Source organism: Phyllobates terribilis, unplaced genomic scaffold, assembly GCF_046119375.1.
Source record: "Phyllobates terribilis strain yellow unplaced genomic scaffold, ASM4611937v1 Scaffold_1__5_contigs__length_1240528914, whole genome shotgun sequence".
NCBI classification, from domain to species: Eukaryota; Metazoa; Chordata; class Amphibia; order Anura; family Dendrobatidae; genus Phyllobates; species Phyllobates terribilis.
Genome location: NW_027362761.1, coordinates 914,280,773 through 914,297,280, shown reverse-complemented (window position 1 = coordinate 914,297,280; position 16,508 = coordinate 914,280,773). Strand labels below are relative to the sequence as shown.

Genomic DNA, 16,508 nt, shown 5'->3' with positions numbered 1-16,508 from the left:
TTCATAATTCGGGCTCTACGAGTTTGTGCACGGAGTAGAGTAGGTGCTCATATCCTTTTACAGAACACACACACTGCTCTATAAGAGCGCCGAGACCAGTGCTTGGCACCTCTGCCTGCTGAGCTGTGAACAATAGACTGCTTTTTTGAGTGATCAGTGGGTTCTCAGGAACAGGACCCCTACCAATCTGCTGCACATCTAAGTTAGTGCCTATCATTTAAAAAAAATAGATGATATTTTTAAGCATGGTTCAATACAGTTACACTGCAATACTACGGAGCTATGTGCTTGTGTGGTCACCATATGATTAAAAAGATTCATGTCCCCTAGAAAACAAGCAATAAGGATTTCTATATAAGTAGTATAATATTACATTATACAAGAGTTAAGAAGAAACTAGAAAACTAAATAAAATATTCTATCAAGGAATGGCATTTTCATCAGTTCTCCAATAAAAGGATAAGCAGGAGCAATAATGTCAAAGGGCAGGAGGAGCTTCAACCAGCAGGTCACCAGGACAATATAAAAGCCACTTCTTATGTGTCAGAGACAGGTCAGAGGGGTTTGTTAAACCCATTTCCACGCTCCCTCATAATGTATGCAGATAATATAGGAAGTGGTGGAGGGGGAATAATGGAGGATTACTCAGAAGAAGATGTATTACATTGGAGGTCCATTGATTAATCATGTGAATGTTAATTTCCTTTTGCTTCTACAAAAAAAAACAGCTGATTTAAGGGGAAAAGCAATGCTCCTTGCTTCATGCACAATATTTTACTAGGGACTTTAAGGAAGGACATATATTATCCCAATTAAGCAAATCTCCTGAAGACTGAATATTTTCCTGTGTCATATCAATAATTTATAGTTTTTGGGAGAAATGTGTGGGGATCCTGAGGTGCCCATGTTACCCAGAGATGGTTGTCTGAAAGTAGGCAAGTTTAAAGTAAAGGATCTCTCCTTATACTGTGACAATGAGAATATTCTGTTATTACTTATCGATAATTATTTTCAAATCCCAAGTGAGAGATGATCTGCAGAGCATAAACCATGGCTGCACTGAACACATTACCGCCACAGTGTCCACAGATAACACCAAACTACATAATGAACCCATTACGGGAGAATGCAATCACTGCAATCACCGCTCAGTGTCTGCTGCAGAGCACTTGGAGCGATTATTACAGACTACAAAATTACATTTAAATCTAATTTATGTAATGAAATAAATGGTGTTCAATCCACCAAATTGTGTTTTTAATAGTAACAGTAAGAGGCTACAGTCATTCCAAAAAAAATAATTTTCTATTATGTAAAAAAAAAAACATTGAACGAAACCATGAATTTATACATAGAATGTGATCAAGTAAAACATAGAATATTCACATCTGTACACTTTTTCTTTTAATACATTTGTGACAATGTGCAAGAAAAACTTAACTGGTTTGATGGTTGTCCATGTTGACGAGAAGCTGAAAACTGTGCCATCCAGCAAGTGTTGCTGACTTCATTGTCGTAACTGTTAACAGTAGTTTGTACTCCTTATAGTTGTGTAACCCTAGGTGCATTTATATAGCAGCTAGAAATGAGCAAAAGATTTGTGTTACCCAGCTCTGCCCTCCTGTTCTGACTTCTCTGCCCGCATCTCCTGGGAGCCTTGACTACTTTCTAGGCCATGCACATCTCCTGGATGCCTCTGACGCTTCCTGCGACTCACGCAGTGTAATGATGTAATGATATGTGTCGTGCCACATTATCATGGATGTTGCATGCCTACTTTCTAGGCCATGCAACATCTCCTGGATGCTTCTGCCACTTCCTACAACTCACGCAGCGTAATGACGTGTGTTGTGCCACATTGTCATGGATGTTGCATGGCTAGTTTCTAGGCCATGCAACATCTCCTGGATGCCTCTGACTCTTCCTATGACTCACGCAGCATAATGACGTAATGACGTGTGTCATGCCAAATTATCATGGATGTTGCATGGCTACTTTCTAGGCCATGAAACATCTCCTGGACGTCTCTGTTGCTTCCTAAGACTGCCGCAACGTAATGACGTGTTGTGCCACACTGTCGTAAATGTTGCATGGCTACTTTATAGGCCATGAAACATCTCCTGGACGCCTCTGCCGCTTCCTGAGACTCACGCAATGTAATGATGTGTGTCATGCCACATTGTCATAGATATTGCCTGGCTACTTTATAGGCCATGCGACATCCATGACAATGTGGCACGACACACATCATTACGTTGCGTGAGGCCTAGAAAGCGGAAGAGGCGTCAAGGAGATGTCGGGCCAAGGAAGCTGACCTCAGAAGTGATGTCTGGCTGCAACAAAGGACCAGGAGGAGGTACCGCAAATCTATTGCTCATCTCTCATTGCAGCATATCATATGTAAGAACATAGAGTTTCCACAAACAGAAGTTTCTTTGGTGGATTCACACATGGCAGATTTTGTTGCGGAAATTGAAAATCAGTTCCAAACATCTGATTGGGGTTGTTTTATTGGTAAGTGCATGGATTTCTTCAAGCTCTACTTAGATATATATAAAAGACGGTCGAATAAATGTCTGCAACAAAATCTACCTTGTGCGAATCTACCCAAAGAAATCTATTCAGCAAACAGATGTGACAAGCGCCAAACAAATGGGATGCTACATTATTTGAGAAATGCAGCTAAAATAATACAGAGGTAAATGGCGGCCATGCCGCGCAAATAAAGAAAACGCAATGTGATCATTCCTTAGCATGTTGGTTTGACATTTGCTACATCTGTTTATAAGAAGGCAACAACCAATCCGGCTGACGTTCCTGCTCCCATGGAGTCACCCAGCTTTCCTAGACTCCAGATCACCAATCAGCCTAGTTATGCAGCTTATTCTAGAAAAAAAGGATGCACTGCACCAAATCATGCTCCATTTGCTGTGATAATCATAAATTAGTGTTTCTACTGAGTGAGCCAAATATATATTACCATAGGTGATCGCAGTTCAGTTAATTAGAACTATGGGGTGTCTGCATCTTGCAGTTATATTACCATGGTCTGAAATTGGCCAAAGGAGAAAAGCTAAAAAATAAAATATCATTATATAATCCATTACCTAACATAACAGACTGTACATAGCCAGTGCAATTCATATTACTGCCAGACTGCAGAATTCAGATCAGCAAAACTGTGTGAAAGTATTTCTGTGTCCAAAACCGACAAAGAAAAAAAAAACATAAAAATAAGTTTACTCTTGAAACTGAGCCATTTCGAGTGCAATATGTGTGTCTGTAAAAATGAATGGTAATAATCCGAGACCCCTGCTTGGTCAAGTTCTCTAGGGGGGCAGTTATTAATAACACCAGCTCCATCTGTCTAGTATTCAGAAAAGTGTATGCAGTTCTATAGGAATCTCCCAGTAAGGCTATTACCTGTCTGAAATGTAAGGGAAGAAGCCATGCAAACATCAACTTTACCCTCAAACTGAAGATCTTAAAATGCTTCACTAGTAAAACATTTGTTTTTCATTTGAGGTAAGACTTGTGCTTACCAGAAAAAGCCATAACTCGTATGTAGAAAGGCTCTGTAAGCAAAAGAACGTTTCTCAGGCTACTGCAACCAAGAAGACTTCAGCATTGGCTGGAAACCCGAGCTCCTCACTCCGAAGAGTTCACTCCGCCACTGAGAACTTGCAATGAAACACTGAGCATGTCAGCGACAGAACTTGAGCACTTTGAAAATGTTTTCATTAAGTAGAGAGAACCTAATCTTGTGTTTAGTTTACGGCCACACAACTTTCCAGAGGTTTAGTCAGTGCTTAAGCAGATAGCATGCAATCTCTCTGCAAGACAGAAATTGTACCCACAAGGCCTCATTCATCAACCGTGATTTTTCATGAACGCAAAACAATGGTCCGAGTTTCATCAGTGTTTGGTCCGCGAGTCAGAGTTTCATCAGTGATTTTCACATTTGGATAAATAAGTTACAAAGCTTCTCCTATAGATTACAACATTGACCACGGACAGAACATGGCCTATACACTAATGCCATTTGTGAGCTCTCAGTGATTATTACAGAACCATAGACATGTATAGCTAATGTTGATTTGTGACTTCAATCGAAAATGGACTTGATATTTTTGCACACACAGTCTGTGAAAAAACAAGAACATGTGAACATCTCCATAGATTAAAATGGTTGCATAGACTATCCGTGAAAACCATGGACAGAATGCACGTGATTCACGAAGGTCTGAATGAGGCCTTAGGTGCATCCCTACTTATTAATTATGACCTTTAGCACATGTAGAACAATTTCCATCTGACTAAATCTGGACACATAAAATGTACAGAAGACATAGGGCTTTTCTGCATTCAGCATTCTTATGAAAGAGCTAATGTGCTCCCATGGAGCATGTCTGCAAGATATAGGAGGCACAGGCGTAGCTGTCACTGGTGACCCAATGTCCTCATTAGAAGACACAACACATAAGAAGACAACTGTGTTAGATAAAAATATGGATAGAAATATAAACAGTTTAGGCTATAGTTCGAACTTGATGGTCTTAAGTATATCCCAACCTTAAAACTATGAAGATAAATAAAAGGTGGAGGACACTTTCAATGATTTGGTATGTGTGCCCAGTAACTTCTGGACTCAACAAGTACAGAAAGAAAAATCACTAGGAATGATGATATGTCTTTGTGTTGTCCTCATCTGTTAACTCTTCTATGCAGCCATATCTTTGCTACATCAGTTTCTACGAAAAGCTGAGTGCCTTAGTGCCAGCTCCCACAGCCGTAGTCACCCAGCTTCCTTGTACTCCTGAAAGGCCAATATGCCTGGTTACTGTGTGGTACATTCATCACTAGTGTGGCATAAATGGGCATATCTGCCAGGCAGCATTCCTGGGTACCAACCACTGCAGACACCATAATGGTGGAATTCTTAGATACCCAACTTTCCTACAAACACACAATAGCCAGGAAATCATGTAGACAATTACAATTCATTCTTAGCTGCAGGATGGTTACATGCTACATATCAGGTTATAGACTATAATATCCATCTGTAATAACACAAGGTGAACTAAACTTTTATATACAAAGAAACAGCACGAGGTTCAGCAGAAGTTGTCATTCCCCTGAGCTGTCCAGCATCCATCAATCTTTCCTTAATCTACAAGGTACATCATAAAGTCCAAGCCCCTAACACACTCTTGGGCACGCTCTGGGGTAAGCAGTAACAGTCCATAAACCCAATGCTTCCTGAACAGTATAGACAAAGGTTTCTAAAACATGCAAGAAGCATAAAGTTGCACAATACTCATGTACAATAAAGAAAGGTGAAACAGAAAATCTTACCTCGGCTTTTTGAGTCTTGGGAAAACTGCTTTCTTTCTCAATAACAAAGACATCCAGCAGGTATAGCTTCGCTCCGCGCTCCCTGTCCAGAACGGCTGCAGTCTGGATGACACCTGTATTGCGTCCAATGGTGAATAAACGTCCAACAGTCTTTCCTTCACATTTTACTGAAACAATGAAATATTCCACTAAAGTCTCTGAGCCCCGAGCACTGGATGCATCAAGAGATATAACATTTGTACCAACAGGCTCCCCTTCTTTTAAAATTGTTATATATTTCGGCTGGGAAAAGACCGGTCCATCGGTCCCTTGAAGAATAATGGTCAACTCGGTTGTAGTTCTCTTTCTTTCAAGTCCTAAGTCAGTGGCAGCCACAATAAGGTTGTAAATGAGATGTGATGGCACCATTGCAGAGGCCACCCTCAAGTCCCCACTGTAACGATCCACAATGAAAGTTTCAGTGTCGCCATTAACAATTTCATATTCTATCTCCCCATTGGGGCCCTCGTCTGGGTCAAAAGCTGTTACTGTTGTCAAGACAGAGCCAATAACCAGAGTAGGATCTGCAGCAAAGGCATTCTGTGACACAAATGTAGGAACATTGTCATTAAGATCATTTACTAATATAGTTACATTTTTCAGAGCATATTTTCGGGACTCTACAGGTACGGCCTGGTCGCTGGCTCTAACAGTTAGTTCAAAAAGATTGGAGAACTCTCGGTCAATTTCTGCATTAGTGAAAATGATGCCCCGCAACTCATCAATTACAAAGTGACTGCCTCTTGGTTTTTGATGGATGATAGCATAGTTCAGTTGTCCATTAATGTCCGCATCAGGATCTGAGGCAGTCACAGTCAAAATGGATGTACCAATGGGGACGTTCTCTGTCACAGACTTGAAAATGTCTCCATCTGGGAAGCTGGGTGAGTTGTCATTGAAATCTCTAACTTGTATGACAACTGACATGGTGGATGAGAGGGGAGGCCTACCATTATCTTTCGCTGTAATGTTCAATTTGTATAATGACTGTGTTTCAAAATCCAGCTTCTTAGCCAGGAAGATGCTTCCAGTGTTGGGGCTAATACTAAAAGTCCCATGGTTATTAGTCCCAGTAATACTGTAGTGAATGTCAGCATTGTCCCCAGTGTCAGAATCTGTAGCTGCTACTGAAGATACCAGTTCCCCAACTCTCATGTTTTCTAAAACATCTGCAAAGAGAGCCAACCTGGGAAAAGAAGGTGTGTTATCATTTTCATCAAGTACATCAATACTTAAGGTGCATGTGGAAGTTAGTGGAATCTTCCCAGAATCCACACCTTGGATGATAAGAGAATAGGCAGCTGTGGCTTCATGGTCCAACTTTCCTATCAGTGACACCTGCCCTGTGCTACTGTCAACTGAAAAGTGATTTTCCTCATTGCCTTTAATTATAGAATAGTTTATCAATCCATTATTTCCCTCATCAACATCAGAAGAAGAGACCCGTAACACTGGAGTCATGTTTGCTGCAGATTCGGATATACTAGCTTGATAGAGATCTTTAGAAAACTTAGGAGCATTATCATTGATATCTTTTATGTAAACCTGGACTGTAGCTTGGTCCTTCAGTGGTTTTGGTAAACCTAAATCAGTTGAGACCACTTTAAGAGTAAATGTGGCTGCCCCCCTTTGTCTCATAAGAGTCTCTCGGTCAAACTGATAGGTGCTGCTTATGTCCCCTGTAATTGTGTTCAGTTGAAAGTCAGGTTGCATAGTCTCGAATGCATACATGATGTCCCCATTAGAACCAAAGTCCCTATCTACAGCATAGACTTTACCCACAAATGACCCACCTCTCTGTTCCTCTTCAAAGTAGAAGACGTAGTTTGTGCTGTTAAATAACGGCCTATTATCATTGACATCCTCAAGGATGATGGTAACATTTACTGTAGCTCTCAGGGGCTCTACGGCTCTATCAGAAGCAGTAATAAGCAAAATGTATATATCTTTAACTTCTCTGTCCAGTTCACTCTTTACATACAACTGCCCATCGGGAAATATACCAAATGCATCCCCCATATTCCCATCTGCAATATGATATGTAATCTCCCCATTGGCCCCAGAATCTTTGTCAGAGGCATGTACTTTAAAAAATCTTGAATTAACTGGTTCAGACTCTAACAAAGTAACTTCATATGAAATCTGGTCAAAAACTGGAGGATTATCATTGACATCGTGTACGGAGACAGTTAATATGAAACTAGACGACAGCAAAGGAACACCCATGTCTGAGGCCAAAATCTCTACTTGGTATGACCCAGCAGTGACATCTAGGACTCCAGTGATGCTCACAGCTCCACCAACTTCATCTACTTGAAACAAGCCTAACGGGTTCTGTTTTAAGCTGTAAGCAATCCTGCCATTTACACCTTCATCTGGATCAACGGCCTTAGCATGAAAGATAATATGACCCGCTCTCCAATTTTCTACCACATTTACACTTTCCACTGCATGCAGAAAATGGGGAGCATTGTCATTCAAGTCTTTCACTGTTATATTAACTATTGCTTCACCAGTTACTGCTCCACCAGTAGCCACAACCTTAAGATGGTAAGAGCCCTGTTCTTCTCTATCAACCACCCCTGCAGTCATGATGAGACCACTGTTTTTATCGATAGTAAATATCCCTTTTTGGTCCCCTGTAGTTATAAGGTAAGTGATATTTGTATTAAGATCCATAGTGGTTGCTGTGACAGTCCCAACATTATATCCAGAAGGCACATTTTCAAACATAACAAAAGTATACGTGTCCTGGGTAAAGGCTGGTGGGTTGTCCTGGGTATCTAACACAGTGATAGTAACAATGGCATGGTTATGGGACTGTAGGCCTCCTCCATCAGTGGCAACAATTTTTAACTGGTAAGCTGTTTTTTCTTCCCTGTCTAATGCAGCTTTTGTAGTAATGGCTCCTGTGTCAGCATTTATCTGGAATTTGGAAGAGTCCCCTGCTTTGATGGAATATTTAACTGTACCATTTGCACCCATGTCTGGATCAGCTGCTGTCACAAAAACAACAAAACTTGCCGGGGGTTCATTCTCTTGAATGTTGGCAAAGTATTGCACAGGATAAAAAACAGGACTATTGTCATTTACATCCAACAGAGTGACAGTGATTTTAGCGGAGGAAGAAAGGGCTGGGGTTCCAAGATCAGTAGCCAGAACGGTCAAAGTGCAATTTTCTTGATGCTCTCTGTCCAGTTCTGCTCGGGTACTGAGTAGTCCAGACAAAGGGTCCAAACGAAAAAATGCTTGACATGGACTTGGGTTATCAGGGTCAAGGTAGAAACGGATAGTGCCATTACTCCCTAGATCACCATCCGTGGCCTTTAGTGTGATCAGCTCAGTACCTATAAGGGAATTCTCTGGTATGTAGACCCATTGCGAGTTATCCCCTTGAAGGCTACTAAAAGTGGGCCTTTGATCATTTACATCCAAGAGATTGACAAGCAGGGTAGCATAACTTGTTTTCGGCTGAGGGCCTTGATCTCGTGCACTGATATTAAGAAGTAACTGTGGAGCTGTTTCACGGTCTAAAGCAGATATACTGGTCACCAGTCCACTGTTTTCACTAATGGAGAACCATCCAAGCTTATTTCCAGATACAATTGAGTATCGTAGGTTGGCATTAAGGCCAGTATCCCCATCTGTAGCGGATACTCCACAGATGTAAGATCCAAGTGGTAAGTCCTCATTGATTTCCACTTTACTTTGTGGCTCCTGGAAGACTGGAGGATGATCATTGATATCATTCACATAGATGACAAGGCTAGCCACAGATGATCTTGGCCTAGGATGACCCTGATCTGACACACTAACAGTCAAGTTGTAGGAAGGGATGCGCTCTCTGTCCAGTGCACTAGCCACTTTAATAAGGCTGAGGTTGGGCACCTTTAGGGTCTGTACCTCAAAGTGGCGCTGCTCATTTCCTCCTAGTATAGCCACTGTGACATTTCCATTTGCAGCAGGTGAGTCTGAGTCTGTGACGGTAAGTAGAGCCACCACTGTGCCAACCTGGGCATTCTCATCCACTGATGCATAACGAGAGTTGGCAGGAAAATAGCGGAACTTTACAACAGGATCATTATCGTTAACATCAATCAAAGAAACAATTGCCTCTGCACGACCAGTTAGTGGTGGGGTGCCAAGGTCTTTGGCCTCAATGCTTAGAGTATACTGTTGTTGACTTTCATAGTCCAATGGCTCCCTAATGGTAACCAGTCCACTTTCTGGGTCAATCTGAAAAGGGGTTCCCTCTGCTAGTTGGTATACAATTGCAGCATTGTCCCCTTCATCCCTATCAGTGGCCTCTACTTTAAGAACACTTGAACCCACAGGGGCATCTTCCTCAACTCTAGCTCGGTACTGTGAGCTGCTAAACATGGGTGGGTTGTCATTGATGTCCTGCACTGTCACATTCACTTGTAAGTGGCCTACTTTTTTCGGTGTACCTTTATCTTCCACTTCTACCACCAGGTAATAACACGGAACAGTCTCTCTGTCTAATGGACCTTGTGACATTAAATGTAGAAATGCACCATCACCACTTGGGTTAACTGTAATTCCCAATTTGAAGCGCCCATCCTGGTTGCCGGACACAATCCGGTAAGAGCGGTGATCCACACCATTGGTCCCGGCATCAGAATCCGTTGCAGTGTCCAGTATAACTTGCCTTCCTCCTTGGGTGTCCTCTTTAAAAGACACCACAATGGATGGATCAGGGAACACAGGTGAATTGTCATTGATATCCAGCACAGTAATCCGAACTTCAGTTGGATACGTCGGTTGACTAGACAGAACCACCAAATTGATAACATCGCTGGCAAGACTCTCCCTGTCTATGGTGGAGGTGCTGTATATAGAGCCAGACGAGGAGTTAATGCTAAACAGTGCATGGGATTCACTAAGTCTGTAGGTAAAGCCTGGTTTAGTTGTGATGGTGCCAACATAAGTCCCTGGTGGCTGCTCCTCTAGAACTTGAAAGATCTGCCGAGGTTGGGAGCTGCTCAATGCTCCGGGCACAGATATTAACAAAAAAGCCAGTAAGAAATGCATGAGTGCCAGATCCTGGGTGTCCGCAGTCCTGGCACACAGGGGGCTCATGATGCACATGCAAGTCCATGCAGAATATCAGAAAAGTGCGAAAAGCACCCACTTACTGTGAGAGCAATGCACTGGGTGCTAGCACTTTCTCCTGGACAGCACTGGATGTGCGCAGGCATGAGATGATGAGTTCAGTAGTCCTTCCAGGAGCTCAGGACAGTAACATATCCCACAGGGAACATCTCAAAGACTCATTAAAAGCTTCTTGCGCTTGGTGAGCATCCAAATGTGGAGTCAGACAGTGAGGAGCAGCTTGGTCCATCCAGATCCATCCACATCAGCAGAGGACAGATGCCACACTCTGCCCCACAGCCTTTATATGCTCCCCTGGGCAGATGCTGCTGGTACTGTCCGCACAGAAGCCCCTGCAGTCCTCTGCAGCCTGGAGAAGATGCCAAGTCTCCTGGGCATCCTCAGTGCATGAGGGGGGCTTATAGCATGGCACAGGACGGGGGGCTCCGTGCAGCACAACTGTCTCCTGGAACAAAAAAACTTTCTTCTCTCATTGATCCTCGTTCACTTCAGCCCAGGCTGCAGACTGCCCTCCCCTCACTCCGCCCAGCCACACGCTTGTCACTTCCAGACCCTCCTCCAGAGCCCACCATTGGGCAGCATGTGAAGAGCTGCTGCTGCCCCCTTTTCTCTTCTCACTGCACCCCCCAATGAAATTTCAGAAGTCACCTTGTAAATAAACCGAGGATCTGTAACGAAGCATCCCACTCACAGTCTCCAGCCCGTGCTGCTCCGCTACGAAATGTCATCATTGTGTGCAAAAATGGAGGAACAGTGGCATCTAGTGACCAGAGTGTGCAACTGCACCGCAGTAATACGAGAAGTAATCCAGTTACCGAGGACATCTAGCGGCGGTTACAAAGAACTGCAACATGAAAGTGCTCTATACTATACAAAGGTTTGACCCGTCTCAACTTCCGTAGGAATTTAGTAATGAGATTATTTTCTGTCAGAACTCACACTCACTATTTTGAAAGTAAAATAAATAAGTAAACTAATTCTCACCTTATTGTTCAATACAAACAAACCTAAAGTGGAAACTGTGCTATAAAAAAAAAACAAGATTGGCAACTGGCATTAAAGTCCTCATTCAAATATCAGTAAATTATCAGACTGGTCCATTAAAAATTAATTAATTCATTAGAAAGCTTTTCCTAGTCATTGCAATGTAACCCCTTCACTCCTGGGCGATTTCTCATTTTAGTTTTTCCTCCCCTTTTTCCCAGAGCGATAACTTTTTTATTTTTCCAGCAATATAGCCGTGTGAGGGCTTCTTGTTTGCAGGTCGAGTTGTGCTTTTGAATGACGCCATTGATTTTACCACATACAGAAAACGCCAATAAAATTCCAAGTGCGGTGAAATTGCAAAAAAAAATGCAATTTCACAATTGTTTTTTAATTTTTTTAGTTACCGTGCTTATTATATGGTAAAACTGACCTGCCATTAGGATTGCCCAAGTCAGTATGATACCAAACATGTATAGGTTCTTTTTTCGTTAAGCGGCAAAAAAAAATTCTGAAACTTGTATGAAAAAAAAGCTTTTGCGTTTGTCACCATTTTCCGAGACTCGTAACGTCTCCATTTCTAGGGATCTGGGGCCGGGTGAGGGATTATTTTTTGCGGCTTGATGTGATGTTTTTATTGATACCATTGTGTTGTGGGGTAGATATGATATTTTGATCTCTGGGTTTTTGATTTCTTTTCTTGCTACACTGTTTACCGATTGAATTAATTTTTTTTAGATTTTGATAGATCGGAAATTTCTGAACGCCTCAATACCAAATATGTGTATTTTTTTACTTTTTCTTTAATTGTTTTATTTTTAATGAGGCAAAAGGGGATGATTTGAACATTTGTTTTTTTAATTTTTTTTTATATTTTTTAAAACTTTTTTTTTACTTTTCACTCATTTAATAGCCCCCTTTACGAGGCTTGAAGCTGTGATCATCCGATTGCCTGTGCTATACATAGCAGTGATTTAGCACTGCAATGTATAGCAAAAAATCACGATTTCCTATGAACGCCGGCCAAGAATCAGCATTCACAGGAGATTCACAATGGCAGGCACGGGGGTCTTCTGCGGACCATGGCTGTCATGACAACCCATCAGCGCCCTGTGATCACGTGACAGGGGCGTCAATGGGCGTGACTTGTGACACGCTTCCAGCCATTTGTGAAAGGGTTAAAGGAGTGCTTGCTGTGAAGATTCTCCGGTGTGCGTGACCACAAGCATGTCATTTGCATACATGTGCCGACTAGATGTGCGCGTCCTTGCTCAATGCTAGTGAATCAAATGGTGCTTTCCACATGGTAATGGGTGCTGGGAAACTAGGGGTGGGGGTGGGGGTGGGGTAAGGTCTGTTATTGCCTTACCTACGAGAGGTGAAAGGTAGGAAAAGGGAGTCAGGAGATTGGGAGATAGAATCAGCAGATGGAGTTAGGGAATTTTATAGGAAGAGCTACGACAGGAGAGGTCAACACCTTTTGGTGAGGTGAAATCCCACCCAACCCCCCTTTAGTTAGGGTTCTTTCACACGTCCGTTTGTCCGGTACGTGTGCTGACGGTTTCCACACGTACTGGAGACACTGAGACACACAGACCCATTCAAATCTATGGGTCTGCTCACATGTCCGTTTTTGGCCGGCAGCACGGATCACACGGACCCATTCAAGTCAATCGGCCGCATGGATTACAGCAGGGGATATTCAGGACAGGTGAGTATAAGGATTTTTTATTTTATTCTTATTTTTACAGGTGGACACTGCGGGAGCCGACTACTACTACCCTCATCATTGTCCCTGCTGGTGCTGATGTCAGCGCCGGCAGGGAACAATCATGAGGGCAGCGTTCAGCACCCTTCACTTGGGAACAGCGCGAACTGTACCGCTGATTCCCAAACGCCGGTACGTGTGATCCTGATGCAGCACACTGTTGCCACACGTGTGACACACATGAACACACGGGACACGGATATCTCCAGTACCGTTTTTCCCGGTCGGATAATAATGCTGCACTCCTGATTAAGAAGTTTTTGGTAGTGAAGAATAGAACGTTACCTCTAGTATTAAGGCAATGATGAATGTGGGGGACCTAGCTTATGGCAGATCCCTCCATTATATATGAGGCCTGGGCAGTCACAAAAGTTGGATGGATGTCCAGCAGGGCCTGGGGGGACAATATGGCAGGAAGAATAGCTGTTATAGATTTATTGTGTGGGAGCAGGAGTGCCGTATCCCAAATAGCTTTCCCTGTGGTGTAATGTTGGTAATTGAGTATCATTACTACAAAGTAACGGAGGCCATTAATTGTAAGAAAGATGTTTGTGTGTATTTTTTATGGGGGGTCACTGTTGACACTAAGATGAGAGTAACAAGTGAACATCTTATAACGTCTCTGGTGTTGGCCACTGTGGCTTCTTGTTATCTAGCCAAGGGAAGCACCTTATATTAACCAGGTGGAGCAAGGGCAGGATGGGCTGGGAAGGACTATCCTATGGAGGAGGATAGAGGGTAGTTTTCAGCCTATGGGTGTTTTGTGCATAAAAATTGTGCATATTATAGCGGCAGCTTCTGCTCCGTAAATATTACGGTTTTACCGCAGGCTTCACTCCTAGCAATGCAAAGGTGAATATCCTCAACATTATTTGATATGCTGCTGATTTGCAGCGTATGGATTATATTTTACATATTGTCACATGCCGCACTGTTACTATAATACACAGCAAAGACTCCTTATGGAAAATCTGCCTATTCATCTCACGTGATTGTAGCTTTAGTGTTTTACATTGCATCTTTTACAACCGTTTTTTATGCCATGTGTTACATTTGTTAGATGTACGCTATTTACTTGTAGATATGGGGTTAATCTGCAGGTTAATAGCGTTACTAACCTGCCCGGTGCCGGCACTTAACCGAACACTGTGGTGAGAAAATTAACTTTATTCCCCCCGGCTGCTTTAGGGTTTCAGTCACAGGGGCTGTTCAATCACCACTCTTGAGTATAGAGAGCAGCGGCTATAACCGCCCCTGGCCCTGACTGACACCGGGGGTGCGGTTACAACCGCTGCACTGTATACTCAAAGCGGTAACTGAACCCACGTGGGCGCTGCCCCCTTGACTGAAACCCACTGATACCATGAGAGAATAGACCCCACAATTTGTCACCCAGTTTCTTCTGAGAGCGTGATACCCCACATGTGGTCAGAAACCTCTGTTTGGACAAGGGCTCGGAAGAGAAGGAGCAACATATGAATTTTGGAACCCAAATTCGTCTGAAATAGATTGTGGGCACCATGTCGCATTTGCAGGGTTCCTAAGGCGCAGAAACCCCCAACAAATGACCACATTTTGGAGACTGCACCCCTCAAGGATTTTATACAGGGTTACAGTGAGGAAAAAATGGACCCCATAAAATGTTCTGCAAATTTTATTGAACATGTCAGTACCCCATATGTGGTTGTACACTACTGTTTCAGCACACGGCGAGGATCGGATGGGAAGGAGCGCTACTTGGCTTTTAGAACACAGATTCCATTTGAATAGATTGTGGGCTCTATTAGCTGAGCCCCTGAGGTGCCAGAACAGCAGAACCCCCCCCCCAGGTGACCCCATATTGGAAACTTCATTGCCCAAGGAATTCATCTAGGGGTGTAGTGAATATTTTGAACCCACAGGTGCACCACATAATTTTATAACATTGGGACTAGGAAATACAAATTTTTTTTAGTAAAAATGTAATTTTTTATTCGCTGAAAATTTGTCAGATACATAAGGGTTAATAAGTGAAACTGGACCCCACAATTTATTGAGCAATTTCTCCCAAATGCAGTGATGCCCCATATGTCATCAGAAACAACTGTTTGGCCACACGTCAGGGCTGAGAAGAAAGTGACTAGCCCAGGGGATGGGAGATGACTCGGTTACCCGGGCCGTTAGCCTTAAGGAGGTTGCGGTGGTCGGCTCCTGAGCCCGTACTCTCAGGTCTCTCTTTAAAAAGGCGTTGATAGCTATAAAGTTTATAAAAGTTTGTGACGCTGCCTATGGTTTCTGATGATATTCACCAGCGCTGCACAGTCCACTGAGGCCGGTGATAAGGCAGCTAGATGGTATGGCTCCCCACAAGTGGAGCTAGGCCTCAGGGCAGTGTATGGACGGGGTATGCAGGACGGAGAGACTCAGCCGGGTCAGGGCAAGAACAGGGACGGACACAATAGTCACTTCAGTACCTTTTACTGATGGAAATTCAGGCACTCCCCGGAGCACTGTAGGGTGAAGGGTGTATGTCCGGATCCTCCCCAATGAGCAGGTTTTGGGCCTCCTGGTTCTTGCTGCTGCGAAATAAGTTTCTGACCTGCCTGGAGCTAGGCCTAACTTTGTCTCTGCCCTGCGCTGGCTGACCTTGTCATAGGGCCTTTTCTTGGAGTGCACGCTCCCGACTCACGGGGCCTATGTGTCTCCTGGCTCTGGTACGTATCAGCACTTTAGCGATCCTGGGACTTGTAGTTCTCCAGGGATTCCGGTTTATCTTACTGGGTCATGGAGATCCTGGTAAGCTTCGGACCCGGTGTCCGGTAACTGCTTCTTCGGGGTGAGCTAGTTAAGCTCCTCTGCCCCCTATGAACTAACTCTCTCTACTCTTCGCCTTCGGCCTACTCGGGCCCACAATAGGCTACTCACACTAACGGCAGCTTGCCGCGCTTCACCGATCTTATGGCGCCGGCACACCTAAAGCTCACCTCTCTGAGCTACCCGGAGTCTTGATCTGGATAAGCTCCACTGCAGGATAGCAATTGCAGGAGCTGAAACAGGCTTTTGTCCTCTGAGGTAACTCTTCTCAGACTGCACTGGACTCACTGCTAAACCAGACTGAACTCTGACTCCAACTGACTCTCACTTAGACTAACTGCTGCATGGCTCCACCTTCCCTTTTATATCTCCCTAACGGGCTCCCTCTGGTGGTCTGAGGCGGAAGGTGGAGATGTGTGAATGGTTATGGGGGCCT

The 16,508-nt window shown here is 43.5% G+C and overlaps 1 protein-coding gene across 1 annotated transcript in view; it reads right to left on the bottom strand.

Moving 5' to 3' along the window:
• The window catches only part of FAT4 (FAT atypical cadherin 4), a 253,046-nt gene extending 241,833 nt beyond the window's left edge, over nucleotides 1-11,213 (bottom strand). Inside the window, exon 1 of the mRNA XM_073641488.1 lies at nucleotides 5,356-11,213. Within this exon, the coding sequence (XP_073497589.1) occupies nucleotides 5,356-10,503 (5,148 nt within the window). The 5' untranslated portion in view covers nucleotides 10,504-11,213. The remainder of the gene's footprint in view (nucleotides 1-5,355) is intronic.
• Between the last annotated feature and the right edge of the window lie 5,295 nt (nucleotides 11,214-16,508).